Source organism: Electrona antarctica, assembly GCF_951216825.1.
Source record: "Electrona antarctica genome assembly, chromosome: 1".
Lineage (NCBI taxonomy): Eukaryota > Metazoa > Chordata > Actinopteri > Myctophiformes > Myctophidae > Electrona > Electrona antarctica.
This window is the reverse complement of record NC_136806.1, coordinates 10,494,575-10,518,016: the sequence shown is the minus strand read 5'-3', so window position 1 is coordinate 10,518,016 and position 23,442 is coordinate 10,494,575. Positions and strand designations below refer to the sequence as shown.

Here is a 23,442-nt window from a genome sequence, read left to right as displayed (position 1 = left end):
TGTGCTAATTCGCTTATTTCCATCGCTCAAAATTATAATTTTTTTGTATATATATCCTCTCTTCATAATGTAAATAATATCCCAAGCGGCACACTTTACTACTTATTTCGATGGAAATAAGCGAATTAGCACAACACCCCATAGCCCCATTCAATTCCCATTCAATTCAATGCAATTCATTGAGGGCTTTATGGTAGGGGAAATAGCCAATAAGGAGTTTTTGCCCAAAAAAACACATGGACCTCTTTGGTGGGGACGTAACAACTACAAAGAAAGGTAAGAAAGCCTTCTAGCATGGAATTCTCCTTTAACCCATTTAGATTCTAAAAAAAGGCCTTCTAAATCATGACAGTTTTCAGAAAATCCCATGTTTCTATGTCAGTGGTGCTCAAACTATTTCATGTCAAGGACCCCAAAAGTTATATGCCATAGGCCTCCGACCCCAATCTGAAAATATGTTGTTCCAGGGAGCCCCCAGAAGCAAATATTTGAGTGAAAAATGTTCGCTCTGAAAGAATATATATATTCCAAATTTGCGCCACATTTTCACAATTTTTCAAAAATAGCAGACCTACAAGCAGACAATACGAGCTTGTAGATCTGCTATTTTTCAATAGCTAAAAGTATAACATAATGCTTAAAACACCCAAAGGGGTTCCCGCCCAGAATGGCTTAAAGCCACAGCAGTACACTCGCTCTCAGTTCCCCCGGAGGACGTCATCCACCACCTTTGGTGTTGCTGGGTTACTCGGGTTCACACGCTTCAGCACATCACTCACTCACACATTACACTGACCACACTTTAACTCATTCAGCACGCGGAACCCCTTTTGGTGTTTTAAAGCATTATGTTATACTTTAGCTATTGAAAAATAGCAGATCTATGAGCTTGTAGATCTGCAAATTTTGAAAAATCGCGAAAACGTTTTTAACTCAAATCTTTGCTTCTGGGGGCTCCCTGGAACAACATATTTTCAGATGGGGATCGGCGGCCAATGTCATATATATTTGGGGTCCTTGACATGAATACGTTTGAGAACCACTGACATAGAAACATGGGTTTTTCAGGAAACTGTCAGGATTTAGAAGACATTTTTTTAAATGTTGACGTCAAGCCTAAATGGGTTAATCCATTGAGACCTGGAACGCATCCATGTCACGTTAGCGTTAGCGTTTTAAACATTATGTTATAATTTAGCTATTTTTGAAAAATCGTTAAAATGTGCCTCAAATCTTTCCGAAAATTGTCATGATTTAGAAAACCTTTTTTTTTTAATTTCGACGTCAAGCCTTAATGGCTTAATGCAGCCCAGCATTATCAGATGTCATTTGGATCACTCTGTAATCTACCCATCAAGTGTTTCGCCTTCGTTGCCGTCATGAGAAATACAGGTCTATCGTTTGGTATATTAGAAGCCGCACAGAAGTCACATTTAGGCGAATTAGTTATCTTGTCTTTGCTCTTGTTGCAGTCTCCACCTTCCTCCCTCCCCTCGCTTTCTCTACTGAAGGAGAACGGTATAGATTCTTAGGACCGTGCAGCCAGCAACTCAAAGAAAATGCAGGCCAGGAGAGATCGATAAGGTGAAGGCGAAGAAGATGAAGCAGAGAAAATTGGCGTGTGGGCGGTGCAACTGCAGGCCCAGACCGCCCTGCCTCCGACGGTCACAATGAGGTAAATGAGAAAAAGAGGTTGCGCATCATCAGCAATGTCTTTCAGTGGAGTGCTAAACCCAAATCCAGCATACATTACAGTACATCAAAAAGTAGGAATTAAAGAAATTCCAAAAAAGGTACATAGCACGTCTCGTTTCGTCTATGAGCCTTCATCAGAGGATTCACAAGTTTCACATCAAGTCAATTCAAGTCTTTGAAGTCACAATAAAGTGGTAAAATGGTGCATTTATATAGCGCCTTTATCCAAGGCGCTTTACAGAGATTGTGCATTACATTCACCCATTCACACACACATTCATACACCGATGGCAGCGGAAACCATGCAAGGCACCAACTAGCACATCAGGAGCAATTAGGGGTTCAGTGTCTTGCTCAAGGACACTTCGACACTAACTCTGGGGGAGCCCGGGTTCGAACTGGCAACCTTACGGTTACCATCCAGGCACTCTACCCCTGAGCCACCGCCGCGACAGCCAAAGTGTCGTTGGCTTCTAGTATTCTTCTCTACATTACACACTTCAGCCCTATATATAGTGTACATTTCGGCCATTTGAAAATAGACAATCTACTGTACAAGCTCACAATGAGTCACATCTGCTATTTTTGAGTGGTGTAAACCACTCCTACAACTGGCTTTTGTGTGCATAAAAAAATGACCATGGTTGCTATGTTCAAAATAATTTCTGACGTAATTAAATCACACCCGGGTGAACTGGATGACCGTAGCAACCGTGGTCATTTTCTCTGCACAAAAAGAGCCAGTTGTGAAATCACATCCGGGTGTGATTTCATTACGTCAGACATAATTTCATTACGTCAGACAGACCTTACACCACTCAGTTCACACGGGTGTGATTTTTTCCATACATTTTGAACGTGTGAAATGGGATATTCTGCATAATGAGTACTTTCTACTTTTGGTACTTTTTTTTGTGGCTTTCAGCTTTATTTTATTTCATACATAGAGGGATAGGTATACAGTAGGCTGACAGGAAATATGGAGAGAGGGGGGGGGGTGACACGCAGTAAAGGCTGTCGGGATCGGGAGTCGAACCCACGGCATGACGGCACACTGCCAGACTGGATTACCAGTCAAGGTGCCCAGATGGCTACGCCAGCAGCCCGGGCCTACTTTTGGTACTTTTAAAGATGGAGTGCCATGATTTTTTTCCACCCTAAAACATGGTCATCAGGTCTTATTGTTTTATAAGGAGGAAGAATTCTTTCAAAAAAGGTTACAGTATTTGTTAAAATGTCGTTTTTATGTGGGCACACCCACCAGTTCATTAAGTATGCCTGGTTTGCCTGGTGGGTGGTGATGGATGGTGATCCACCTCAACTGAAGCCGCACCCACAGCTGTAGTTGTATGATAAAGGGGGAGGGGTTAGGGGAGGGGCTGATAATGTGATGTCACTATATTACTGTTTTTTTCATTTGACTGTCAAGGGTTCAGCCTCCAGGAAGAAACCCTAAATACAAAGGGAATACCTCATTGCACATAAAAACGACTCCAGGGTGTCTAATGAAGTACTGTCACCTCATAGACACATGAAAAACTGGAAAAATACAAAAATTGTGGCACTCCATCTTTAAGTACATTTTGATACCAATACTTTTACTCAAGAAAATGTTGAATTCCGGACTTTTTACTTGTAACAGAGTATTTCTACATTGCAGTGTACGTTTTCCATCACTGAGGCCATCTATCGGCTCTTATTGTCCCCTTATTGGCTGCTACTACACCCAATAAAAAAGGCTTAATCTTATCTTAGAAGTCACATTTACATTATCTCTCTCTCTCTCTCTCCCCCCCTCTCTCTGTCGCTCTCTCTCTCAACGCTCCCCTAAGGACGCATATTACTGAGGCCATCTGGCTTGCATTGGGTAGCCACACACACACACACACACACACACACACACACACACACACACACACACACACACACACACACACACACACACACACACACACACACACACACACACACACACACACACACACACACACACACACACACACACACACACACACACACACACACACACACACACACACACACACACACACACACACACACACACACACACACACACACACACACACACACACACACACACACAGCCAAGTGACTACATCTGTGGACACCTGAACTCAGAACACAGGCAAACACAGATGATGTCGACTGGCCTCAATCCTCTATACACGATTACACGTGCGGTCCACATTCACAACAAACAAACGGTAAGTAACACATGACACCAAACACACACACATTCTGGGTTGATTTGACGAGTCCTGTGTTATTCATGGGCCGTCGTCTAGCCTGTATACACAGACGAACTAGACAAATCAAAATACACTCCTCTCCCTTTTCTATGTAATCCACCTGACAGAGATGGACAAACGCCACCGGCCAGAAGATCACAGGGTCGATCACAGGTTAAATTCCCGGGTCGAGGTGTCCCTGAGCAAGACACTTAACCCCTAACTGACCCCCCCCCCCCCCCCCCATCCCCCCACTGGGTGAAGCTGAAGAACAGAATCTTTCCCGAGGGATGTACTGTAGGTCTAATTATTTGTATTACCCTCCCGCACTGCAGCCACACAATAATTAGGCAGCGCTACCTCAATGCTACAGCAACCAGCATGGGCTTGGTGCTGAAAAAGATGGCAATGAACCTCGTCATATGACTTTAGAAATGAATATCGCAAAATAATAATAATAATAATAAAATGTTAATATTTGTGCCAGTCCTGTGTCAATAAATAGAAGGTCACATTGTGGCACATTAGCCACTTAACCCATTTTGTGCCACATTTAAAAAAAAAAAGTCACACCTGTGTGAACTGAGTGGTGTAAGGTCTTATATAGACTGATCAGCTGTGGTCTGACGTAATGTCTGACGCAATGAAATCACACCCGGGTGAACTGGGTGACCGTAGCAACCATGCTCATTTTTGGTACGAACAGACAGACAGACAGACAGACACGTAAACTAACAAAGCCAGTCGTAGGAGTGGTTTACACCACTCAAAAATAGCAGACCTACAAGCTCATAGCGTGCCACTCGGTGGCGTGCTATGAGCTTGTAGATCTGCTATTTTTCAATAGCTAAAGTATAACATAATGCTTTAAAACACCAAATCGGGTTCCCGTCCAGAATGGGTTAAGCCCTATATACTTATATGTACTTCATACGAATAGTCCAAAAATACCTGATCTACAACTAAACTCACAACAGGACATTTTCACGTTTTTGGAAAAACCTTTGCCAATAATGACAGATCTCTTCTTTTCGAGGCAGCGTATAGGGTTTCAGGCACAGTTAAGCTGAATTAACTTCTTCCAAGGAGGACATTGTTTTAATGCTAAAGGGGTCAAAACTCCAGCAACACTTTTATATAGAACACCTTCATTGTTAGACCAATGTGTTGGTCTAACAATAAAGTGGTTCTATATTTACACTACAGGGTTGCTGCAGTTCTGACACCTCTAGGGCCTCACTCAGACCTTTACTGCATTGCTGTATGCTTGTTGGATGAATGTTGTGTAGTGTCATGGCCGCCCCAATGCATTTCCAATGGAAGTCACATGGTTTGTAGTCCACATTTTGGACTACAAGCTGTTGTATGGCTTTCGGCTGTGTTTCGACTGCGCCCCTCCCCCTCATACAACACAAATGTTGTGTCAAACCATGTGACTCGCATTGGAAATGCATTGGGGCGGCCATGACACTACACAACATTCATCCAACAAGCATACAGCAATGCAGTAAAGGTCTGAGTGAGGCCTAGGTCTCTTTCTTCTCATCTCTGTTTCTTTGGCTGGACTTAGAGCAGCAGTGGTGGAAAAAGGACTCGATTGTTTTACTTAAGTAAAAGTACCAATACTGCAATTTAGAACTACTTCGTCACAAGTAAAAGTACGGAATTGAAAATGTACTTGAGTAAAAGTACAAAAGTATCGGCATCAAAATGTACTTGAAGTACTAAAAGTAAAAGTATTCATATTGCAGAATGTCCCATTCCACAAGTTGAAAATGTGTAGAAAATCTATTGAAAATAGCTGGTCTACCAGCTCTCAATGCGTCACGTTGCGACGCATTGTGAGCTGGTAGATCGGCTATTTTCAAATGGCTGAAATGTATAGGGTTGAAGTGTTTAATGTATGTTTTCTAATCAAAATTAAAATCGCCAAAGTACAACAAATAATTGTAGTGTTAAGTAAAAGTACAAATCTTGGCTCCGAGATGTAGTGGAGTAGAAGTAAAAGTATTAGAAATTGGAAATACTCCAGTATTTACCTAAAAAAATACAATTGTACTTAAGTACAGTACCTAAGTAAAAGTACTTAGTTACTTTCCACCACTGCTTAGCAGATGGCGCGGCCATGTTTACAACAGGCAACAGGAAGTGAGCCATTTTCCTTTACTCCACGCATGGGGCTTTTGTGATAAAGGAAAGGGGAAGAGAGACTTTTAATCCGTAATCTAAGAAAGAAAAACACACAAACACCACAATTATCTTTTCCCAAATTACATCCTGGAAGATTCTAAATCTGTAGCCCAGCCTACATACGTAAATAAACTGACTCTTGAGTTGCTGTAGTGTATGTTGACTTCACTGAGACAAATTCCTTTGTATACTGTGCATTGTACAACCATACAGTAGCTGGCAATAATAATAATAATAATAATTCATCTTCTCTTCCTTTTTTTTTGCGTGATCAGACCTAAAAAGATTGTTACACGTTATGCCAGTTATAAAGTAAGCTACGTTTTTTTGTTGTTGCTTCAAACAGTGTGCAGATGTTTTATCTTTTCTTTGATTCTTTCCTTGATGTCCAGCACTTGTGGCCTAAATACAGGCATAAGATGCGCACACAATCTCCTCTGTGAACGGTTGAGTTCAGTCAGATAACTCACAAATAGATTTCACCAATATTTATTATATAATGAGAATAGTGTGCATATAATAATTTTCTCCCTGCTCGGCACAATTAAACACCATCATTAAGAGCAGGGAGATAGATATACAATATCAACCCCCCATGGGGAACAGAAATAGCAGAGCCCACCGGTGGTGCTGGGGTGGCGGTGGGAGCAAACACACCACATCACAACAGCAGGAACCATAAGCAGAAGGAAGGCAGGAAGAGAGCATGCAGTCTTGAGATCAATTCCAATACCCACAATCTTGGCCACTCACACTCGCTCACTCACACTCGCTCACTCCAACATGGCGGTGTTGCGGTGACATTGGTGACCTGCTGAATTATGTGACAATCGTGTTGACATCACATAATGACATCATCATAATGTCAGTGATCGAATGTAAATCATTTCAGTTTGTTTATTAGCAAAGTTCAACCTAGGTGTATTTAGGCCACATTATTTAAAGACCTGCAAGTTATGTGAAGTCCACAACAAGATGGTCACATATTTTCGGCAGGTCACCAATTTCACGGGAACACCGACTGCCATGCTGGAGTGACGGAGTGACGGAGTGAGAGTGAGCGAGTGGTCGAGACTTTGGGCATTGGAATTTGGCCTACATGTAGGTGAGCTTAAATACCCTGCGCAATTGGTCAGCTGACTGCCACATCAGCATATGACATGTGGGTCTTGCAAACACTGCATACAAAGTAATGCTGCATATTAAACCCCTCGGGTATAATATGTAGGCGCCCTTGAGCACAGAATGAAGCCGCTCGAGTATATCTGACTGTACTAACTCTGCAAGCTATGCATCATTTATTCCCATGTTAACCCATTCTGGGCAGGAACCCCTTTTGGTGTTTTAAGCATTGTTATACTTTAGCCATTGAAAAATAGCTATTTTTGAAAAATCTTTGAATATATATTCTTTCAGAGCCAAAGTTTTTAACTGAAATCTTTGCTTCTGGGGGGATTCCCTGGAACAACATATTTTCAGATGGGGGTCCGCAGCCAAATACAGATAATTCTGGGTTGTCCTTGACATGAAAAAGGTTGAGCACCACTGACATAGAAACATAGGGTTTTTCAGAAAATTGTCAGGATTTAGAAGACATTTGTAGAATCGTTCCTAGGTCAAAATGGATTAACGTAGATTCGAGGCCACTACAGGATGTTTTATGCCATTTTTTTGTAAATTCTAAATGTAAGTTACTCATCTATAGTGCAACACCCGGTCGGTTGATCTCACTACTACTAGATCAAGCGACATGCTGGATGACTGCCTTCCCTGTCCTGATTATGCCGTTTGATGCCCTCGGCTCGAGTCGGCTGGGCCCTGCGAAAGATATCGTTGGCAAATGCATACCAGCACAAGCACCACTTGGATCTCTCCCTCTCTCACACACACACACACACAGTCACACGCAGTTGCACGCAGCGCGCGCACACACACACACCCTATATTTACCCAGCCCTCAGTGTGCACCTCAGGTTGTCCACTTTAAGCATCTTAATTGGGAGTAATCAAGTAATAATTTACAGAAACAGACTGCACCTCCTGTAAGGATTGGAGACACAATCCGACACATACTGTAGACAAGCTTGTACTGTATGCACACGGGCACAAGCAGATTGCAACATGCATAATATTTATGCTGACACACACACACACACACACACACACACACACACACACACACACACACACACACACACACACACACACACACACACACACACACACACACACACACACACACACACACACACACACACACACACGACTGTGACCCAGATTTGCACAGGAACGCACGAGGTGTGACTGTGACGAGCATGAAGGGTACACACGCGTACGCTGTACACAGGACGGTCGGTGAGCGATCCCCCGGAGTCATCGGCGACCTCACTCCATCCACGTTTGTCCTTTCTGTACGCCGTTCGGGATTGGGCTATTTAAGTGATGTACTGCGTTATAAGCAGCCAATGGTACACACTAACACGGCCGCTGCAGCAGAGGACGTTAGGCCTGCATGCTGCTGGGTCAGGGCCAATGCTTGTAGATCTATTTTTAGGAAAGGGGATGATTTATTTAAACCGTTTCTCAGTGACGTCGACAACACTCTGCTGTGTGTGTGTGTGCGCATGGCGCGCGCATGTGAGAGAGCATGTACTGTAGGCATACACGTGTACCATGTGCCTTAGTTTACACACTGATGAGGAGTTCTAAGGAGTAAAGGTCCTTTCAGATGCACAGCGATTAACACGCCTAGGAATTCATTTTGCACACGCGGAGAAGTCGAGGAGCGACAACACATGCGCGCTCGTTTCGTGCAAAAACGCCCGGGCCACGACTAACTCGACCTGGATTGTGTTGAGCTTTTTTTACGCTTGCGTTGTTGCGCCCCTCATGAGCAGACTTTGAGCAGACCTGTCGTTGATCCAGGCCCTCATGAGCAGACCTGGAGCAGACCTGTCTGTTGATCCAGGCCCTCATGAGCAGACCTGGAGAAGACCTGTCGTTGATCCAGGCCCTCATGAGCAGACCTGGAGCAGACCTGTCTGTCCTTGATCCAGGTGACAACGTCTGCGTTAATCGCTGTCCATCTGAAAGTACCTTAAGACGTGTGCTTGTGGGCACAAAGATTTCTAACGCCACAGTTAAGAATAACGCCATAGTTAAGAACTGCCTGGGGAAGAAAAATCTAAAAAAAAAACCAGCTCAACTCAAACTCACAAGGTGTGAAATCAGCGCAGATTTGAGACCAGCGACACTTGGGAGTGACGCAACTAAATGTCACAATGTTATTTCTGTCCTTTTAGCCTGCGTGTTGTTTAGAATGTTATTTCTGTCCTTTTAGCCTGCGTGTTGTTAAGAATGTTATTTCTGTCCTTTTAGCCTGCGTGTTGTTTAGAATGTTATTTCTGTCCTTTTAGCCTGCGTGTTGTTTAGAATGTTATTTCTGTCCTTTTAGCCTGCGTGTTGTTTAGAATGTTATTTCTGTCCTTTTAGCCTGCGTGTTGTTTAGAATGTTATTTCTGTCCTTTTAGCCTGCGTGTTGTTTAGAATGTTATTTCTGTCCTTTTAGCCTGCGTGTTGTTTAGAATGTGTCCTTTTAGCCTGCGTGTTGTTTAGAATGTGTCCTTTTAGCCTGCGTGTTGTTTAGAATGTTATTTCTGTCCTTTTAGCCTGCGTGTTGTTTAGAATGTTATTTCTGTCCTTTTAGCCTGCGTGTTGTTTAGAATGTGTCCTTTTAGCCTGCGTGTTGTTTAGAATGTGTCCTTTTAGCCTGCGTGTTGTTTAGAATGTTATTTCTGTCCTTTTAGCCTGCGTGTTGTTTAGAATGTTATTTCTGTCCTTTTAGCCTGCGTGTTGTTTAGAATGTGTCCTTTTAGCCTGCGTGTTGTTTAGAATGTGTCCTTTTAGCCTGCGTGTTGTTTAGAATGTGTCCTTTTAGCCTGCGTGTTGTTTAGAATGTGTCCTTTTAGCCTGCGTGTTGTTTAGAATGTGTCCTTTTAGCCTGCGTGTTGTTTAGAATGTGTCCTTTTAGCCTGCGTGTTGTTTAGAATGTGTCCTTTTAGCCTGCGTGTTGTTTAGAATGTGAGCACTGAGGCAAAGCATGCGGCCACGTCCTCCGGGCTTCTAACGTGATCCGATGCTTCTGATGTTCCAGTGTCTGAGAGAGTCAATGTGTACGAGAGAGAAACTCTTTAGGACAGTGTGTGCATACAGTATATGTGTGAGTGCTGAGACATTGTGTGCATATACTGTGCAGTGTGTGTGTGTGTGTGTGTGTGTGTGTGTATGTGTGTGTGTTTGTGTACATGTTTGTGTGTGAGTTTATGCTTGCACTTAAGCTTGTGTTGTTATGGCAACGTGGGCGTAGGGGAGCTACCCAAAAGAGAACATTGTGTGCGTGTGTGTGTGCGTGTGTGTGCGTGTGTGTGCGTGTGCGACGGTGTGTGTGTGTGGCCAAAAGCTCAGGCCCCTGCCTCTGGGGATCGCAGTGCACACAAGCAAACACAGACAAATGCACACGTCCGTGCACAGACCATCCATATTAGTAGAGGAACACATGCCATTTAATATGCTGTGTTATACCAATGCTGATGTGACTGACATGCCAACGTGTGGCGCGTGTCTAACATTGTGTGTGTACATACAGTGCATTAAGACTGACCTAGACACAATACTCCACAATGAATTGTAAATGTATTATGATGAAAGATTAAATATTTCAGTTACATAAGATTCAGATTCAAGCCATTACTTGGCCTTCACATCTAGATTTTCAGCTGCGTTCAGGCTCACATTGTTCTCGACAGACTCGTTCAGTACTCGGCCATTTCTATAGGCCCCTCCAGAGAGTGTTATTTTGGTTTCAGGGTCTGGACTTTGGGCTGGGCCACTCTAAAACTTTCACAGAGCTTCCTCTATAAGCTTCTCCTGTGTCTTCTTGGCGGTACATTTTGGGTCATCGCCTTATTTCCGTCTTACATCTTGCGCACTTTCCGACAATACGCAGCAGGACTTGTTTTAATCGCAGTATAGCATGCTGGTGTCAATGCGACCTGAAACATAAAAGGTTCTGCAAACGTTCCATATACTGCATATTTGTGTGTGTGTGTGTAGTGTGTGTGTGTGTGTGTGTGTGTGTGTGGTGTGTGCGTGTGTGTAGTGTAGTGTAGTTAGTTAGTGGCAGTGGTGGCCGAACGGATTGCGGAGCGGTCTTGATACCGGAAGGTCGCCAGTTCGAATCAGCGGCCCGACGCGTTAAAATTACTACCGCTGAAGTGCCCTTGAACAAGGCATTGAACCACTACGATGAAATGTTCTATCAGCAGGGCCTGGCTGGAAACAAGTTCTTGAGCTTAGCCCAGATACCCTGGGTAAATATAGTAATCATTTCATTTCATTTCATTTCATTTCATTAGTGTAGTGTGTAGTGTGTGCGTGCGCATGTGTGTACCAATGCGTGTGGATTGTGTCCAAGTCTCACACTGCATGCCATGGCGTGCTTCTAATTTGGCACAGCAGATAATACCCCGCTTGGTATTAACACGAACAGAAAAACAATGTAATTAGCTCTGAAAGATTCAACAACCACAACTCTGAGAGGTCAGGGTGGTGGTGAGAAAAACAACAACACACAGACACGAAAAGCTGTGTGGAGGCTGAACGCACAGTGAGCAATGCCACAGCGAGAGAGACACTTCCTGATATGAGCCACAATTTAACCAGCGACTGTAGGCAAGGGGCGATTCTCAATATTTTTGACCAAATACTGTACCAACTAGAAATGCACTGTCGAGGTGAGTGCGCAAGCACTGCTACTAACTAATGTCTATTACAACTGCCATGTTCTAAATCCTTTAGACCCGTTATTTACCAACCCTGAAACATACCTTAGTTACGTCACCATCAACCAGCCAATAAGGGACCACCACTCTACCCACGTACCAAGACTGGAGTTCAAGTCCGTTGCTCTCCCCATGTCCCCCATATATGGGGACTAGGTTGGCGGAGGGTGTGTAGAGCCCAGGATCACATTAGATAATTGACACAGGGGTGAAAAATGGGTTACGAAATCGTGGGATGAAAAATAATAATAAAATAAAATAAAAGACTGGTGGTCGCCTATTGGCCGACGGACAACACTGACATACGCAGCCGATTACAGTACTTGTGCGCTCTGCTTGCGCAAGTAATTACGTCACCATCAACAGCCAATTAGGGACCACCGAGGACAGGCCTACATACCATACATACGCAGCCGACCACAGTACTTGCGCTCTGCGTGCGCAAGTAATTATTGAGCAGATTACTATGAAAACCCGTCAGTCGTTCGGTCGGTCACGCCTCCATATATGGTTGCCAGTCCATTACGCCTCATGACGTCACCCCTACAATCCCTGTTATGCCCATATATGGAGGCGTGACCGACCGAACGACTGACGTCTGGGAATGCCCAGATGATGCCCTAATTACAATCCCTGATATGCCCATATAAGGAGATCCCTGATGTAATCGATATTAAGCCCATATATGGGAATGTCAATATATGGCTATATTGTAACACACTTGCAAATGAACCAAGTTGGTACAACACATGGATCTCCATATGTGGCGCTGACTATCATCACCTGGATCTCCATATATGAAGATCACAACACTGACCTCATCAAACCCTGGTTAGCCATACATGGTTTGACATACTAGCTCTGCATATATGGAGCCGGCCAGAAACTCTACATCTGACCTCACTGACACCAGATCAATAGTTTAACTCCTGATTCTCAACTGTGCCGTATCCGCATTAAGAAGCTCTGTTGTTTCAGCGCGACCTCTCCCTTTAGTGCGACCTCTTTAGGGCTTCTCGCCCTCAGGGTGTCTTACTGGTATCAATAATGTGTTATTTTGGTGATGACAGATTGCCGCTTTCAGAAAATATTCACTAACCAAAAAAATCTTTAGAATCAATCATTAGTGATGTGGACATGATGAACAGCTACAGTACAGACATTCATTTGTTGCATTAATTTCACTCAACTAGAACAGTATCACTTTACTGTAATGAAGCCTTTAAGATAAGGAACATACTAACCACTTATACCCAATAAGCTTCAGTTGCCCGGGTTGCCCCAGGGGAGTTCTGGGTCTCCTCGAAAATAATAATGAGACCCGTTTCATCCCACAGGGGACATTCCCTTTTCAGCTTCCCCCAGAGGAGCGGAGCGCAGTTAACTCCCTAATGTGACATGTCCGTCACGGCATTAAAGGATCATACCTGCTTCCATACAAGTCATAATCTGGTCAAGGCTTTGGTCATAGCCGATACGCTTCTTGCTCAGGGACACATTGCCGGGCCGGGCATCGAACCTGGGACTTTCTGCCTCCCAGGCAGGCAGGCTGTCTAATGTCTAACCCATTCAGCTATTGTGGCTGCCCTTGTCCCCACCACGTATGTTTGCTGACAATAGCTTGTAGGTCTGCTATTTTTGGCGAATGTTTGCCTATATAATCAGGCGCCAGAATGGACATGTCCCTGTTAAAAAATGAAATGAATATTCAGAGCGCGGTGGTCACATGAAGAGTAAAGTCAGAGCGCGGTGGTCACATGAAGAGTAAAGTCAGAGCGCGGTGGTCACATGAAGAGTAAAGTCAGAGCGCGGTGGTCACATGAAGAGTAAAGTCAGAGCGCGGTGGTCACATGAAGAGTAAAGTCAGAGCGCGGTGGTCACATGAAGAGTAAAGTCAGAGCGCGGTGGTCACATGAAGAGTAAAGTCAGAGCGCGGTGGTCACATGAAGAGTAAAGTCAGAGCGCGGTGGTCACATGAAGAGTAAAGTCAGAGCGCGGTGGTCACATGAAGAGTAAAGTCAGAGCGCGGTGGTCACATGAAGAGTAAAGTCAGAGCGCGGTGGTCACATGAAGAGTAAAGTCAGAGCGCGGTGGTCACATGAAGAGTAAAGTCAGAGCGCGGTGGTCACATGAAGAGTAAAGTCAGAGCGCGGTGGTCACATGAAGAGTAAAGTCAGAGCGCGGTGGTCACATGAAGAGTAAAAGCTAAGCTAAAAATATCAAATTTGTCATGATAACTAAAATCCCAGACGATATCTAGTCTCACAGCACAGGATCAATATTATCGCACAGCGTGATGTGGAGAAGATTAGAGTTGAGACAATTAAGGTAATTAGGTGGAAAGGATCATAAAGGATCATAAAAAAAACGAAAGAACTGCAGTCAGTTGAATTGACGCAAAGCCTTTAGTGGAGTTCCCGGAGCTCAATGTGGCTCTTGTGTAAATAATTTATCCTTAAGGGGGGGGGGGGCAGCCCCTGAAGGCTGAGTGGACATCTGGAATGTGGAAAATGTTGTTCATAGAGCGTGCTAATGACAGTGCTGCTCGGCACATTAGCAATCATGACTGTATGCTTCTCTTGATTTTGCAGTGAAGTTTTCACCAGCTGCTCTGCATCCCTTCAGCTGCCTGGTGCCGATAAAGCTTTTCCCATACAAAAATCACCAATGCGGAACCATTCATTCACATGACATGATTTACACTTAAAGCATAAATGTATGGATGGATGGTTAAATCCTGGCGCCTTGCCCCAAGTTTCTACCCGCCATAGCTATGCTACCGGACAGCTTTGACAGTCAAGATGATTTTCCACGTGAGAGAGAACCCACATAGGATTAAAAACAAAAACCCCAGCTGTGGCCTCAAGGGTCATTGTTGCTTCAGACATTCAAGCATATATAAGTGAACACACAAGCAGATGTAGCCTCGTTTCCTGCGATTCACTCCCTCATACACAAACATGTATGCACACACACACACACAAACTCAAACTGGGTTTGATTCGTTAAAACTAAAAAACACCCAAAAGGAAGGAGCAACATTTTATTAACTTAAGGCAAGCCCTTTGTCGTACAAAAAATAGCTAACACCCATTGGTTGCTGGTGCTTGGTTTGACAAAAATCCCCTCTCTCCAACCACTACTGTTGATTTTGAAAAAGGTTTTAATTTGCCTCGTATTGATATGTTAATGTATTCAATTCGTACTTGAAACTTGGTCTCAGTAACAAGGAACATCTCGGGTGCAAGCATAGTGACTGGGCATACATTTCTTTAAATCTTTATATATTTTTCAAATTTTGAGCAAATAAAACTCAGCATAAACAACCAGAAATAGGGGAGGGAACCAGGGAGGAACAAGGTGGAAGGGGTCTGCTGGTTGGTCAGTCAGGGACCAATCACAAAGCTGACAAGAGTCAAATAACTGTGATGGGACGATGGATTATGTAATAGTTGTTGACAGGCCTAGATGGAATGCCGCGCTGCAGACATCAACTCACCTGTTTCCAGTTGTCGTAGACCACGATTTTGCTGTCCTCGTCGTCAACTGTCACACTTCGCTCGTAGCCTTCTCCTGGGAACAAACACTGGATGTCACACAGAGGACTACACACGCGCACACACACACACACACACACACACACACACACACACACACACACACACACACACACACACGCCACACACACACACACCGAGCATCTAAACTCATGGATTGTATGACTCCAATATGCCTCCTCTTTGTCATAGGATTTCAACCTTTTTATTTTAAGGGTGCATTATGATTTTTTATCTTGCTGAACCCCATCTATGCTGTACAATTCTCAGTGTTCATTTAATCAGTGTATACAAATGGAGCCAAATGGACCCTAGTATATAGGTTTAGATTTGTTTTTTTCCACAAAATATGGCTGTGCTGCTTTTTGGGATAAAGCCTTGACATAATAATGATATCAAGAACAGTCAATTGCAGAAGCAGGCTCATCCAGCATCAAAGCTACAACGTAACCCCATCCCCTACATATATACTTTTATGACGTGCATGCCAATATATATGTATGGCATTCAGCCAATATAATATTCTATAGAACACCCCATGTCATCAGCAGATGGGAGACATCTCGGCACTCAAAGCTGATTGAGTGTTTTGACCGTGGATACAATTCCCTGATAACATTACATACACCCCACTGTAAAGATGAGCACGAGCTCCTTCAGAGAGAGAGGGGCCGGCCATACCTGGCAACCTCAGACCGTCAGATAGGGGTGGGGGGGTTCTCCCCTTAGAGTATATATTAATAGAGACTGCACCGGGAGGAAACTCTGAGGCGAAATGGACATAGTGGCCGAATTTGGTATTGCAGCTCGAGCCAGCGCTGGGCCGTTGACTATCATTGCGCACGGTCATGTTATTGGGCCCATGACACGTGAACGCAAATGGTGCAATGATAGTCAACGGCCCAGCGCGTTCCTGTTATTGGAGCAATCCATCCCAGAATGCACTATGTTCCTACACGGAAGGGAGGAGTGAAATCGTGCTTTTGAGCAACTTAATGCAAGTGGATGGGAGAAAAAATCCGGTGCCGTCTCTATTAATATATACTCTAAGGTTCTCCCCCCGAAACTTTGTAACAAAGTGGATGTCATTTCCAGTATTCTGGTGGATTTTTAGGACTTTGATACTTGTAGCAGGCTTTACTAATTTAGAATTAAAAAGCTGAAAGTACAGTAAGCCTACATACATTTGACGACGGAAGCGATAAAAGAGCCATCTTTAATAATAACAACCACTAATTTCTTTAACCCATTTTGGGCGGGAACCCCTTTTGGTGTTAGCATTATGTTATGCTTTAGCTATTGAAAAATAGCAGATCTACAAGCTCATAGCGCGCCACCGAGTGGCACGCTACGAGCTTGTAGGTCTGCTATTTTGAAAAATCGAAGAACGACTGACATAGAAACATAGCTTTTTCAGAAAACTGTCAGGATGTAGAAGACATTTTTGGAATCTGATCTCAGGTCAAAATGGGTTAAATTTACTCTCCCTTTATAATTGCATTCAATTAAAATGTAGATACACGAGTGTATACAGTATGTGTACACTGTATGTGGGACTGGACTTTATCCAGTGTATATAGCGAGAGTAAAAGAGTAACATTCCCACTCTCTCATTGATGAGAGAGAGGTTTGACCGGGTTGACCACACAAAAAGGGCCGGTGAAATCCCCCAAATGCAGGAGAAAATGCTGGCGCAGGAGCAGCGCGGGAGAAATTGTCAAATAAAAAGGAGTCTCCTGCAAAACACAGGGGAGTTATTGGCAGGTATGACTCCAAGGCCAGTAATGGTTAAGTGCATGGTGTGAGTCAGCATAGCGACGGAGCTTAAAGGGGGCAAACAGTACGCCCCATCACTCTGTGACAGTGATTGCGTGACTGATTGGTTGGTTGGTCCTCGCTGACAGACACATTGATTGGGAAGGGTCAGGGGTGAGTGGAAAGGACCCCCCTCCCCCTCCTCCTCCTCCTCCTCCTCCTCCCCCCCAGAGCCGAAACAACATCCATTCTGCTCTTACGTCATAATCATCGGGTCAACGTCACTTTCTTTTACACAGGTTGTCTTAAGGGCTTAATGCTATTTATGCTATTTAAGGTTTTTAACGATGCAATTACATCCTAGAGAGTTCTTAGTTTTATACAGTACAAAGCAACCTCCTTAAGGATGGCTAATAATGTTTCCTGTCAGTAGTCATTTGTTGTCGGCAATGATTAGACGTCACAATTTGGACCCTGAACACTTCATTTATTGACGGAACTGTCCAGAATCAGATCAATGACACGTGACTTATGTTTTTGGGCTAGATCTTCCCCTTGAAACTGTAAAGGTTGAGGAAGGGCAGATCAATGTTAAACGATTTATGGCCTTGGCTGTATGGCAGGTTCTCTGAACTATGGCATCGGCAAGAAGGTCTCATTCAGTGTACTTGTACATACACACAATTCATTGGCTGGTCGTGAATCACTTTAAACCCCCCCAGAAAATGTGATGATGCGATTGCTGCTCTGCAAGGGTGAGTGGAAATGGAGACATAGCAAAGATTATTATATTAAAACACACAAACACACAACCACTGTCCCTCTGCAGGCCATCATTACCCTCTTGCGTCTCAGAGTCTATAGACAGCGACCTGTCCGACTGGCCGGCCAGGGACAGAGCCAGCAACGATTTCCCCACGCCGGTCTGCCCCAGAAGCACCATCCTGAGCGCCCCTCCGTGGCTCTGGTAACACGCCGGCAAGGTGGTGGAGGCGCTGGCCGACGCCGTCAGCTGACCGAACGACTCGGCCCCGGGGGCGAGGAGCCCCGTGTCTGTGATGGGCAGGGTGGCGGGCTCGCTGTCCAGGCCCGGGATCCAATCGCAGTCGTCCGACACGGCCTCCTCCCGCCTCAGCTGGTGCTTGATTGGCACAGGCGTGCTCCCCCGGCGTAGAGGGGGCGCGGTGGTGAGAAACATGCTGTACTGGAGAGGGAAAGAAGAGATGTATGAGATGTAAGGCTACACGGCCCATTTGCCATGACCCAAATGCCACTGTTTATCCAGTGTTCCTATTAAAGTGCCTGGCCCAAAATGGAATGGCTGCCCCCGCCGGTGTCACATGCACACTGACAATAGCAGATCTACAAGTTCTACAACACATTGCACGGCCATACGGTGTGAGCTTGTAGATTGGCCATCATTGATGCGCTTCACCCATGTGCAACTGAGTATACCTCGAGCAAAACGGGCTGCTATAGTGTGCCTGTAATACAGACCGTTCATGTCGACTGTTATTCACTGTGGGAGGGAGGGAGGGAGGGTGGATGCATGCGTTGGGGGCAGGGATGGGCGTGTGCGCGCCTCTACGGGAAGGTAACACAAAAGGAGGTGAGAGGTATAGCGCTATACAGATAAACGGGAGACGAAGCGATGAGCGACAGATCTATGGAGATAAAACATGCAGGAGGCACGAGATGCTAAACAGTATAGGCTAAATGACTGAAGCTATAGGACACTAGCGGAGTGCTGTTCACTAGGAGAAATGACAAGGAGGGAGAGTGAAAGGAGTGATCATTTTACAAGTGAGCCATTTGGCGAAAGTAAACGAGGGCAGAAAAAGATGAAACGCACAGAAGAAAGAGAAAGACAGAAGCAGCAAGAGTGCATATATATGACCGAGTTTCTGGTATACTGTAGTGACTCGATGCGAGGGCTGCAGAATGCATTAGGATGGAATTGGGTCAAAAACATTCTAGGAGGTGCCTGTGACGAGTGACGACCCCAGTCTCCTGGGAGCATTCAAGGCCTTTAAAAAGGAGCGCCATGACCATTCTAACCTCACCGACATTCAATACGCAGCTTCATTATAGTTGTCAGATGACACCAAGAACGTCTCAAAGTTTCTTGGGGGTTTTTTTTTCTTCTAGTTTTAACCATTTTACATGGCAGATTTATTCTTGCCATGAGGATGCATGCTATTGTAAAATAAATGATACCCCATCGGTTTGCACAATTGAGGGACAGAAGTATTGCTTGTGTGGGACGGGACGGGGGTAGAAACGTATTACTTAAGTTGTATTGGGTATTTTAACAACAGAAAGACAACTATTAGGGGACTAACTAACTAATATAGGGCATTTGAACACTGGTGCCTGCTAGTGGGACAGGGGCTCAATTTGTGGGACGCTTATAAAGTCTTAGAAATTAGGGACTGTCAATTCCCTAATATAACTGATGAAATGTCTTTTCTTGTTGCAACGATAAGTGGAACCTTGGGGAGGGTGGGGCGATGGGGGATTTGAAATGAAAATGAAAAAGGCTTAATAAAAAATGAAAAAAAAATAATAATAATTAGGGACTGTCCCACACAAAGGGGGACATCTGACCTCCTACATATAGGAACTTTTATCATCATTGATTATGTGTAAGCCATGGGACCCCCACCCCTTCTCTCTCTCAAATACACTGCATACTGTAGGATATGGTTTCTATGAGCTACAGCCATTTACCCTGGAACATGTGTGCGTGTCATTAGTGTGAGTACAGAGGGTCAAGTCAGAAACGACCCCCTATCAATAATAATACAACACTAGTAATCTGGTAGGCTATCTGTGGCCTAAAAGCAGGTGGTTTTGGCTGTGGCTTAATTTGCTGCACGTTCGTTATTCGCCCATTCATTCACACGCTTGAGTAACTCAAGCTTACACCACAAAGAAGGAGGCGCCATGCAACCAATTACGCTAATTAAAAAGAACCTAATCAATTAATCATGCCCTTTTATTGTGAGTAGTGGGCGCGGGTTCGGGCCGGGGGGAGCTGTTAGGGAGAGAGAGAGACAGATGCTCTCACAGGGCTGAGGGTGACGCGTGTCATGGGGTTAATCTAGCTTTACTAGCTGGCTTTGCGAAAACAAAAACAGCTACTACTACTACAGGCAATTATGTTTTACTCTAAAGGTTGTTACAATACAGCCTAGAGAGTCCATTATGCCACGCGTAAAGCTCCCCTGGGCGCACACACCGAACTGAACTGAACACACATCTATAAGGCGTATAGGCTAGGCTACTATATGCACAGTATTAGAATTCGAATTGTTAAACACTACAATTATATTCCGTCCAAGGTAATCAATCGCCTAATGAAATACACCTATTGTTGTAAACTTAAAGTCCACCACGTGTTAAAGCGGTTACGATTCTGTGACAGCATGGTTAACAAAAACAAAGTATGCGTGGAGCGTGCGTGTGTGCAAACAAACAAAGTGATGTGAGCTCGCGATTCTTCTCACGGCTATACATTATAGTAGGGTGTGTACCTGCATGCATGCGGTGCACACACACAGTCACACACACACACGTAAAATACCAGTTGTTGTCGGTCTTACCTGGTCTGTCATGATGATGATGGCTGTTTATAGCCTATAATGTCTTCGCTTCACAAAACAAAGTGCTCAGTTAACGACCATCTCATCGGGTCATCTGTGAGTGATGATAGTTGGTTTGTTGTTGTCTCCGGGTTCTTCTCACAACGCGAGGAAGAACACCGACAACGGGCGGTGGACAAAAGAAGCGTGCAAAAACATATCATTTAACATGGTGGTGTTGTAATGTTATCCTATAGCCCTGGCCGGCGCGTAAATCCTAGAGGCTCCTCCTGAGACTTTAAGCGTCTGCGAGCTGCTGCTGTGCGTGGAAAAATAGGTAGGCATGGATAATAGGCCACACCTGCTTCTCTGTGTCTACTATGAATACTACTAGGCTGCTACGATGAAGAAGATCCTCCTTCCTTCAGAAGAAGGTAACGGTGGAGAGAGCATGTTCCCTCCTCATCTTAGCGGCTGCTTTTCGTATATACCTGCTCCGCTCTCCACTCTACAACCGTGGTGTGTGTGTGTGTGTGTGTGTGTGTGTGTGTGTGTGTGTACAGTGTGCACTGCATCGTGCATGGGCGCGTCCTTGTATGATGAGAATTAAGAGAAGGATGCCTTACTGGCTTATTGGTTTGGAGTGTGTGACTGTGTCTGTCTGTATGTCTCGACACCTGAACTGTAGACTCTATAGTGTGAACAACACTGCCCCAACAACACGTCCTTGACCACCTTTTTTGAAAACGGCGGATTTTGCCGGTGCATTTTTGTTTTACGGAGAAAGGAAGTAAAATTCGATGGTCGATTCTCTGGACGTGAACCGGCCGCTAGAGGGAGGCAGAAGATTATTGCTTCAGATTGAGGCTATGGATGGAAGAGAGGAGAGGAGATGGAGAGTTGGTAACCAAATGGACCCTTATAGGTCTTTAATAATTTCTTGAGAGCGTAAAATGAAACCAAATGAAATTTGGTTTCATTTTAAGAGTTAAATTATTGTTAAACATCTGCATTACTTAATTTACAATAAATGTCTACAGAATGTATAGAATAATTGTTATTTTTTTGATCAACCGAACCTTGCCTGTTATCTAGTATGGTACCAACTAACCAACATCATGCAGCACAGCATGGAATTATGTGGACAAAATCGTATCCAACGATAACAAAATATTCTACATTTTGGTTCCGAGAGGCTAAATCTCATCAAACGGTGGTCCGTGGCTGCCCAATGCCCAATCAGGTGGTCCGTGGCTGCCCAATGCCCAATCAGGTGGTCCGTGGCTGCCCAATGCCCAATCAGGTGGTCCGTGGCTGCCCAATGCCCAATCAGGTGGTCCGTGGCTGCCCAATGCCCAATCAGGTGGTCCGTGGCTGCCCAATGCCCAATCAGGTGGTCCGTGGCTGCCCAATGCCCAATCAGGTGGTCCGTGGCTGCCCAATGCCCAATCAATAATGGACCTTGACACGTCACAGACACCCCATCTGGAAAGGTGTTGTGTCAGGGGACCCCCGTAAGAAGATTTGACAAGATGCAGCCTGTCGACAACTTTTGAAAATAGCAGATCTATATAAGCTCACAGCGCATCGCACCATGACGCGCTGTGAGTTTGTAGATTGGCTATTTATGAATAGCCAAAATTGTAAACCCCTGCCGCCTGTCAAGGTCCCCTGGTGGGACCCCTGGTGGGACCCCGCAGACCCAATTTTAAGAAGCACTGATGTAGAGAACACCAACTATCTCGCGTACGCCTTACTTACCCCTTATGTCTAAACTTTAACCCATTCTGATCAGGAACCCCTTTTGGTGTTTTAAGCATTATGTTATATAGCTATTGAAAAATAGCAGATCTACATAGGGTTTTTCAGAAATGTTCTGATTTAGAAGACATTTTGTAGAACCTAATGTCAGGCAGTACTCAGATCTTTGAGGGGCGCTAGCCCCTCCTATGGCCAGCTTTCCGGGTTTGTGTAAACACGGACATTGAAGATAAAAGTGAAGACGGAAAAGTGAAGACGCAAATTGTGATTGACCAGAATGAGATGATGTATGATGAATGATGTATGATGATAAGAGCGCCCCTCACTTCACACAGGTGTTATTGATTTATGTATTTGATGTATTGTTCTTGCTTCCTGTAAATCGCTCTGGATTAAGAGCGTCTGATAAATACCTTAAATTGTAAATTGTAATTTGTAAAAGAAAGCAGCAAATGAAAACCAAAAAAATGAACACTCATCTTTTACTTTCCACCACTGTTTATACTGGACATTCTTTTTTTTAGTAGTAGAAATGCACAAAAAGCTTAGGCACAGTTCCCAGAAACTTCCCACCAGCTCTGTGAGTAGGAGGAGATCAGGAGAGGTTGAGCTCTGTGAGTAGGAGGAGATCAGGAGAGGTTGAGTGAGGACAAAAAACAAGTAACATGAAGATACCTGTCTGCTCTGCGGGTACAGGTTGGAGCCATCTATTAGATACCAGTCTGCTCTGCGGGTACAGGTTGGAGCCATCTATTAGATACCTGTCTGCTCTGTGGGTACAGGTTGGATCCATCTATTAGATACCTGTCTG

The 23,442-nt window shown here is 44.5% G+C and overlaps 1 protein-coding gene across 1 annotated transcript in view; it reads right to left on the bottom strand.

The window, feature by feature from the left end:
- Nucleotides 1-21,383, bottom strand: part of rem2 (RAS (RAD and GEM)-like GTP binding 2) — a 67,686-nt gene extending 46,303 nt beyond the window's left edge. The window contains exons 1-3 of the mRNA XM_079512311.1: nucleotides 20,892-21,383; nucleotides 18,127-18,490; nucleotides 15,474-15,547 (exon numbers count right to left, since the gene is read on the bottom strand). Of these exons, the coding sequence (XP_079368437.1) occupies nucleotides 15,474-15,547; nucleotides 18,127-18,490; nucleotides 20,892-20,903 (450 nt within the window). The 5' untranslated portion in view covers nucleotides 20,904-21,383. The remainder of the gene's footprint in view (nucleotides 1-15,473; nucleotides 15,548-18,126; nucleotides 18,491-20,891) is intronic.
- Between the last annotated feature and the right edge of the window lie 2,059 nt (nucleotides 21,384-23,442).